We start from the raw sequence: 8,721 nt of genomic DNA, 5'->3' as shown, positions 1-8,721 counted from the left end.
GAGAGACACAGAACAGCCTCTAATCAAAACACTCATTATAAAAAAGCTTTGGACTGCATTTTACTCCTGCGGTGGTTGAGATTGGGTTATCATTGACATTTAGCTTGATCTCGATTTCGTGCTATGTAAATTACCAGCTGCTGCAAGAAGAAACAGAATGCAACATGGAGATATCATGCCAAGTTGGTGTTAACCCCTCTTCAGCTCTGACACCGCAGCTGACATCTGTGTGTGTGTGTGTGTGTGTGTGTGTGTGTGTGTGTGTGTGTGTGTGTGTGTGTGTGTGTGTGTGTGTGTGTGTGTGTGTGTGTGTGTGTGTGTGACAACTCATTTGACTGGTTTAGTGACTTCATACAATCAAAGCCGTCCCTACGAAGGAAAAAAGTAAATCAATTAAAATAAAATAAACATTAATACAGATTAATACATGCCAAAAAAGAAGTGAGCATCTGCTGCAATCACAGTGGAAAGTTGTCTTACATCCATCTGACTGATGTCGTTAATTATATGATTTAGTGCAATTTAGAGTTGTAAGTAACAATTATTTTCATTACTGATGATTTTTTTCTTGAAAATGTGATTGCCCAGGAAAATAGAGCTGCCACTGATTTTTTTCTTTGTCTATCCAACAGCCCAAAACACATTCAATGCCTTAATTCTTCATGGCATATATTCAACAAGGTGCTGGAAACATTCTTCTGAGATTTTGGTCCATATTGGCACGACAACTTCACACAGTTGCTGCAAATTTATTGGCTCTACATCTATGACGTGACTCTCGCATTCCACCACATCCTAAAGGTGCTCTACTGGACTGAGATCCAGTGACTGTGGAGACCATTTGAGTGCAGTGAACTTCATTTCATGTCCAAGAAACCAGTTTAAGATGGCACGTTATCCTGCTGATACTTAGGAGCCCAAGATGTGCCAAGGAAACATTCCCCGCACCATTTCATCACCATTAGCAGCCCGAACCGTTGATACAAAGCGGGATGGATCAACGCTTCCATGTTGTTTAAGCCAAATTCTGACCTAACCATCTACATGCTGCAGTGCAGAGTCTCATCAGACCAGGCAACATTTTTCCAATCTTCAACTGTCCAATTTTGTTGAGCCGATATGAATCAAAGCTTCAGTTTCCTGTTCTTAACTGAGAGGTGTTGGACTCGGTGTGGTCTTCTGCTGCCCATCTGCTTCAAAGTTGCACATCTGTGTTCGAGGATGCTCTCCTGCATACCTTGCTTGTAATGAATGGTTGAGTTGCTGTTGCCTTCCTATCACATCTTCTCTGACCTCTGACCCCAATAAAAGAACTGCCATTCACTGAATATTTTCTCTTGTTTGGAAAAGCTGTATAGATGTGAGCATACCTGAGGATTCCCGTAGTGCAGCATAGCCATATGCAATCAAGTGTTTGGTAGTCAGCTTGCACTTTTGTGCTGTAGCTGAATAACTATTTATTTTTACAGTAAAAGTGCTGTTATTACAGTGTGTTTTGACTTTGCTTATACCTTTAATGGCCTTTTAAACACGTTTTGCGTGGCTCTCTGGCTGTGGGGCTATGCAGACTTTAGTGTAAATCACCTGAATACTCCCCTGTGTGGCATGATCTCAACACAAACTGAATGTTATAACCTTCACGAGGTTGGATTTATTGCCGGGCTGTTGCATTGGATTGCACTAGGTGTACCATTAAAATGGTAATTCAGTGTAAGATGAAAATGACAGTCTTTGCTGTAAATGTTTGAAGCCAAATAGAAGATGTAACAACAGGGTGTGGGGGGTGTTCTTGATATCCTTGAGTTTTATAAGGGCTCTAAAACAAGTCTGAAACTATTCTATATTCACAACACCAGAAGTATGTTTAATAATTCACCTAGATAGTTTCCTCCTTTTTATATCTCTCCATCTCGCTCACTCTCTTTCTTACGACCATTTGCAAGGTCAGTGGGTGCAGAAGGTTGGGCTTTAGTTGTGTTTTTCCGTCGTCACTCCTCAGAGTGGCAGGCTGCGACAGACTTAAATAGGGAGGGAGAGAGAGAGAGTCTCCACAAATATAAGATCTGTGTCTGTCGGGGAGCAGCGGCATGCTTGTAGTGCGCTTAGTTTTTAAGTCTTGTTTCTGAGTAATAACTGGGCAATAAACGTTGTGTGGAATTTCTATAACGTGCGCAAACCCACAGTGTAAGGGGACGCACTTTTACTCACAGGCTATTTATTTCCCGGCTGACGTGGGAGCGAGAGAGCGCTGGCTAAACTGTCGGCTGGGCATCTCTGCGCGCCGGGAAGAAGAGGAGAGAAAGCAGCGTTGACCTGCTGGGATTTAAAGACATCCGCGTTATTGTTTGTATTTTCTGTGAGGTCTCAGACTCCGGCTCTCTCCTCTGTGGGTAGACTACACACTCAGTTGCGATGACTGTACTGAATTATCCGCCGGCTGTCTGTAATTTCTCCAGCGAAACCAGCCCCACCGCCACCCGCCCTTAGAATAAAGCTGCTGTAAAGCGAGTCAGCACCGTCGCCGTTGTCTAACAGCTGGGATTTTACACTTTACCATGTCTTGAGACGTGGAAGGGAAGCTGCAAAGATGATGACAGTGAGTATGGATTCGTTTAAATGACAGTGATGTTGCATCGAGACTACTTTTAGCTCATCTCCCGGCTTCGGCTTTAATTTTGACCGATAATGGTGGTACTGAGTAGGGGTCAGCTTGGTCACAGTAGCGGGTGACATCCGCGGTGTGATTGTGTGATATCTGGGCGTTTCTGTCACCGCTGTTGCCGGGGGCATCGGGTTCCTCCTGGGACTTTTTTGGGAACATTACATCATTTGAGTAGCCTATGAATGACTGTGCAAATTGAAGAAACACATGCGGGTTGCCTTTATTTATTTATTTCTTATGACGTGAGTGCTGTCTTGTTCCAGTCGGTGTTTCTGTTTCAATAAATATGTTGCCAGATGTAATCGTGCGGCTGCCACGCGTGGAGAAATGTCACTTGGTCTGAGCTCGACGCACGCAAAAGACTGGGCGTATGCGATGATGCCCCTTTGGAAACGACCGACAGAGTTGTGAGAGTAGTCTTTGGCATAAATTAAAAGGCCAGCCCCCACACCCACCCCGAACACCCAAACGCCCGCCCGGCTGCTGCGGGATGGAGGGGAATAGGTGCAGCTGTCAATTTGCATGTATTCCCGTATTTTGTTGGCCGAATCCAGCCTATAGTCTGCCTGCGCTCGCTTAATCCCACGGCGGATCAGCTTTAGCAGCCCCAGTCTGCCCTCATACAGCGCCTTCCGCCTCTTTCTCTATTCTATTTTCTCTAAATACTTTACATGATTAAATTATTTTTAATCGGGCTCTCGTGACCGTCGTGTATCGACGCGTTAACGCGCAGACACCCGGCGGTGTTTGGAGGCTACAGGAAATGAGAATTAACACTTGAAGAAAAGGATTGGTGACCGAGATTTTGAAACGCGATCGTAGCTTGGATATAGGCTACTCTGCTTCTGCTTAGCGGTCTTTCCACGCTGGGGAGGAAAGCCCACCCAGTTCCTGAATCTATTTCTTTACTTATAAAGGGTGGCGAAACCAAAATGAAAGCCTGGTGAGGCTTTTCATGAGCAAGCCGGTAAGGTTGTTGTCTTCTGTAAGCTCCTGATAAACTGATCACGAATCCGAAAATACGAACAGCCTTGCTACATTTCCAAGCCTAAATGTTACACTGTGTTTTACAATCTCATAACAGTGACGGATGGCGCACTGGGCTGCTAAAAACGGCTCTAATCAATTACTATAGCATTAGCCCACAAGAGCGCAGGTATAGTGTCGTGCGCCCTTAAGTCCTCCCCCTTCATTTGTAAACACAAAGAAGCTCCTGGAGCTTTTCATGCCAGGAAACTGATTATGGGATGTTACATGTTGTTACTGTCTGGGAAATGAAACTAATGAGACGTTCTTGTGCTGAACTTGTTCATCACGCAGGGAATTAATACTAAATTTGCTCTCCTTCCAGTCAAACTGAAGGTCTCAACACCTCAGTGGCTATGCACTACACAACCAAAGTTTTCTTTCATAACATTGCTCTAACTAGGTAAGAACCACCTGCTGTGCTTCATGACAAAAATCTTATATTTTGTGTCCCCACTCCTGTATCTGGTGCAGACAGCATCCCTGCAGCAGCTCCTCTCCTATTCTCTTTGACCTGTTAGTATTTCACGCAGAAATGCAACGTCCTCAGCGGAGGGAGGCTTTATTTTTCTACACCACATCAGCACTTTTTATATCTAGTCTCTAAGATGCTGAGTCACATTCCCCCCCACCCCCAGTGTAGATATTTTCTGCATGGTGTTGTGATGCCTGGTGTCTGCACAGGTGTGATCCAGTGGCCATGTCTCAAGAAAGCTTTTTGTCATTAAGATAATACTGTGTTAACATTTCTCTCTCATTTGTCTTCTGCAAGAGGCAAAACTACTGCAAGTCCTTGTGGTCTAAACCAGTAATCAGCAATCTTCATAATTAATTTCAGCTCATAATGCGGTCGCGTAGGAATGTGTCGTTAATTTCTCTTTGCCCTGGGAGAGATTTTGGTGCGCTTTGCTTTTCATTATGCTTTAAAAGTGTTGAGGCTCCATGATAATGTGCTCCTTTAGAGACAAGACTAACTCTGTGAGAGAAGGCTCAGGTCAAGTTGAGATTTGTGGACGGCTGTAAACACCGTCGACGTTTTCATTAGCTGGGAACTAATCAGTCAGGTGGAGATTGGGGCGCTGCGGGAGCATCGCAGTCAAGGTTAGAGATCCGCTCCAGACTCATCTGTTCGTGTCACAGTTTGGTGTGTTGTGTACTGACATGTCGTTGTCACTCACTCTCAGCTCCTCACTGTTTTGTCCCTGTGGAGCTTAGCAGACGTAGGAGGGAATGGCAGCATTTATTATTCTGACATCTCTGGCCGCACAGACTCTGCCTTCGCTGTGTCTATGTGTGTCAAGCCATTAACGCATACACATTTAACAATGTACAGGAATGTAAAAGGAATGGGATTATCTGTTAGGCAAACAAGCAAGAGTAGGAGAGTCCAGAGCACTGCGAATTTAAGGCGAGAGGAAAACAAGTACAAAAGAGACAGTGACTGCAAAATGTTGTGCAGAAAGGAAGTTCCCTGCAGGACAGGAAGTTTTTGTGGTTGCCCGACTCAAACCACAATACCCGTGTGACTAATCTAAGTCTACACACTTCCCTAAATTCTTTTTGACGCCTCCTTTTTTTTTATGTCATTTCACTGATTCTGTCAGACCAACAACATGGCCCATGTTCCCTGTACCACATTTTTCTTTAGGGTACTGTCTCCCCAGTCCTAAATCTCTTTCTCTGTCTCTTCTTTTTTCATTACAGGATTATAGGGAGGATGGCATGGACCTGGGGAGTGACGCATCCAGTCGCTCCAGCTCAGAGTCCAACTCCAACAAGGTCACACCTTGCTCCCCTTCTCTTGACCTGGCTACTTTAGAGGACTACAAATCCTCCCCCTCTCTGGACCTGGTTACCTTAGAGGACTATGAGGAAGATGAGGACTACCAAGAGTATAAGAAGAAGGTGATAGAAGAGTGGGAGAGTGAGTATGGAGAGGACTATACCTCTCCACAGCCCTCTGGTGAGGGGGACGGCAGAGAAGGCATTGTGAGTGCTGACAGTGCTGGTGAAGGCTACAGGAAGACAGTGAACAGTCGCAGCCTTGCTGAAGAATTCCAGGATGTCAAGACCATCCCGCCCTTACCGGCCCCCAGCGGACGCACCGCCATGTCATCCGCAGCCGTCCCCGATGAACTGAAGCAAAACGGCAATCTGATTTTGCCTAGGAACAACCAGCCCCAATCTCCTGGCACACCGCAGGCAGGCACGGGGACTCCTAAGTCCAGCCACCGGAGCACCAGTCAAGGCAGGGGGAGTCGCAGCAGTGGCGGAGGCAGTGGTGGAGGAGGAGGAAGTGTGGGGACTGTGGGGATAATGCGAGGATACAGAGAAGAGGAAGGGGTAGAAGAAGAGCCTCTGCCCACCATGGACTGGGCAGCCCTGGAGAGACACCTGGCTGGGCTGCAGTGCAGAGAGCAGGAGAACCATAACCTCAACCAAAACCAGAACCACAACATGGGCAAGACCAACTACACCTCAGTGAGTGTGCAAGGATTTTTCTTTTTTGTATGTTATTTTTGGGAGTTGAGATTTTGTCCTCTTTTATCTATGTGTGTCAGAGGTCATCAAACATAGCGCACCGATGGGCAGCTGTAATCCAGCAGTTATCTGTGTCAGACGGACCCAGGAAACATGAGGTCAGGTTAGCTGGAGGAAGGTCGAGAGATTAGTCAGCTAATGTAGCGCTAAGCTATGTGGCCCAGCTCCTATCCATTATGGAAGTCTGTACAGCTGGAAGGAAATGAAGTGGGGCAGCAAAGCAACAGGGTTTCAGTTCATCTTACTTCAGATTCAACTGGATGTCCAAGAAGTACACAGATTTAGCTGAGACAACTTTAAAACTATAGATCTACGACTAAGAGTTCATACTGATGAGTCCTGACAGCATTGTAACAACGATTTGTTGCTGACCTTAGAGAGTTACGTCTGTCTAACCTAATTTCTACAAGTTCTAAAAAAAAAACCAGTTGTGGCCATGTAGTGTTTCTACCAGAAGAGGTCAGTGTTGCGTTGACATTAAGCAGAGAGGTGCCGTAGGCCTTTCATGCCTCACCAGCAGCACCAGCAGGAGAGGCTGTCATGATTCACTTACTAATTTATTGCATTACTCAGTTTAAATCACAGTCTCAGCCAGAGCTTCATGGTTTGTTGTCAGTTTATGGGTCCAAAAGGGTGTAACTTTAAAATATTTAGGGTGGGAGTGGGAAAAAATTGTTTAGAGCTGCTAGAGCTCCATCGCCAGTTGTCACAGAGTAAAACTAAGTGAGGGCAAATGAAAAGGCTGGATTGGTGTTCTCTATTGATGTGCAAGCACCAAGGCATTTTCCCCCGATGCGCACACATAATGGCTGCAACCTAGTGCTATTGTGAGTGTGTCGTGTGTGTTGTGCGTCTTTGTTTGTCTCTCCTGGAGGCCCTCTCTGTCTCCCTGAGGCATGTCAGGAATGCAGCGGGAGAAGTGGGGGATGAGCGGAAGGAAAGAGGGAATAAAAGGACAGGAGGAGGACCGGGCAGTTCAGGGCCACATTTGTGTCAATGTTCATTACCTGCTGTCCAGCTTAAAGTGGAAGATCACCTCCTTAGAATGGGAAAAATCTGCTCCCTCTCTCTCCCTGTCTCTCGATCCCCTCAGGCAGTGGGCTGTGATATAATTGACCCGGGTGGAGGAAAATCTCTCAAAAGAGGGCCTCTGTGTCCACATGTAGCTACTACTTTCTCCATGCAGCTGCACAAGCACATGAAATCATGCATATGCTCCTCAGACATTTTGATCTTTGCTTGTGCCTTAGATATGAGTGCATCGAGGCTCGGAGTAGTAGATAAGAGATCAAGTGGTCTTGATGATGATAGTGACACAACATCCAACTATCTCTCCAGGAAAAGCCTGAGAAAAACCGGGCCTCAGATTTCAGTGCTCTAGATAAGAAATTGGAATTAGTGTTGTAATCCCACCAGAGCAGGGAGCAGAAGTGAAACACTGGAAAAGGCAGGAGATATAAAATAATATATCCTGGACAATCCCACTCTGCGTTTGCTATTTCTGCAGAACTATACCCATCAGATTTGACCACATTCATTAAAAACTAATAATAATTTGATGGTTTGGTTCCTTTAATCTTTCATTGTATCTCCAAGCTTCCATATACAGTAAAGGCCAGACTCTGTTAGCAAGCAAAAAAAAGGAGTCAAGTGCAAATTTGACACTCCCAAAAGATATCTTCGGTTTATTTCTGTGTCTGGGGTTGTTCAGATCTCTTAATTCTGAAACCTGCTGGTCTTGGCCAACACTCGGAAGAACAGAGAGACTGGTGCTTTTAAAATGTTGTTAAATATTTAGTCGTCCTGTCAAGCAGAACCCACCAGTGAACCAGTGCATCAGCTGGTGCACACAGGGGTGGGTCTGTCTGGTATGTCGCTGGAGGTCCAGTGGGATGGAGATATTCATGCTTCACTTGAGCTTCAAAAGCATCTAAGCCTTCAGAAAAAGACTGGGACGCAGTAAAGTCCACAACTAATAATCTGTAGCGGTCACTTTGTGTCTGAAGACTGGGTTAGTTAATGTGCTGTAGTAACAGAACTGAGTTTTGCTTCTATATATGTAAAGAAATGCGGAAAACATTCAAGTGTCAGTAAAATCAATGGTGCACTGAGTGCACCAGACTGGACACATAGAAGGCTTTTCTGCAAATTTATCCTGCTCAGTTCTCAGTGTCTTTGCTTTTCTGGTAGAAAATTACAGCTGAATAGTTGTATTAGCTACTACTAAGCTGTAGATTTATGGAAAATGTGATGGCTGCACTGTGTTCTATGCCATGAAAAGCTACAGTTATTGAGCACGTTGTTTTATTTCCACTTTATTTTGTATTAAGTCTTGTTGTTGCAGGTGTGTTTACTTAGGGTGTGGCTTTTGGCTCCTGTAATCTCAGCGTCTGCCTTTGGGCTACAGGCGTGGCGTCCGGAGAATTCATGGTGATGAGGGGCCCGGTGGATTTTTCAAAAGTTGTTTCTAATTAAATCTGGAGGCACGTGGC

The 8,721-nt window shown here is 45.3% G+C and overlaps 1 protein-coding gene across 1 annotated transcript; it reads left to right on the top strand.

Annotated features, from left to right (window-relative positions):
- The first annotated feature begins 2,052 nt into the window (after positions 1–2,052).
- LOC143421992 (schwannomin-interacting protein 1-like) lies at positions 2,053–6,265 on the top strand. The gene is made up of 2 exons (XM_076892059.1): positions 2,053–2,596; positions 5,393–6,265. The coding sequence occupies exons 1-2, from the start codon at positions 2,588–2,590 to the stop codon at positions 6,263–6,265; spliced, it is 882 nt and encodes a 293-aa protein (XP_076748174.1). The 5' UTR covers positions 2,053–2,587.
- Positions 6,266–8,721: the final 2,456 nt, after the last annotated feature.

This window comes from Maylandia zebra, linkage group LG14 (assembly GCF_041146795.1).
Source record: "Maylandia zebra isolate NMK-2024a linkage group LG14, Mzebra_GT3a, whole genome shotgun sequence".
Taxonomy (NCBI): domain Eukaryota; kingdom Metazoa; phylum Chordata; class Actinopteri; order Cichliformes; family Cichlidae; genus Maylandia; species Maylandia zebra.
The sequence above is the reverse complement of the archived record's forward strand: the minus strand, read 5'-3'. Positions and strand labels throughout refer to the sequence as shown.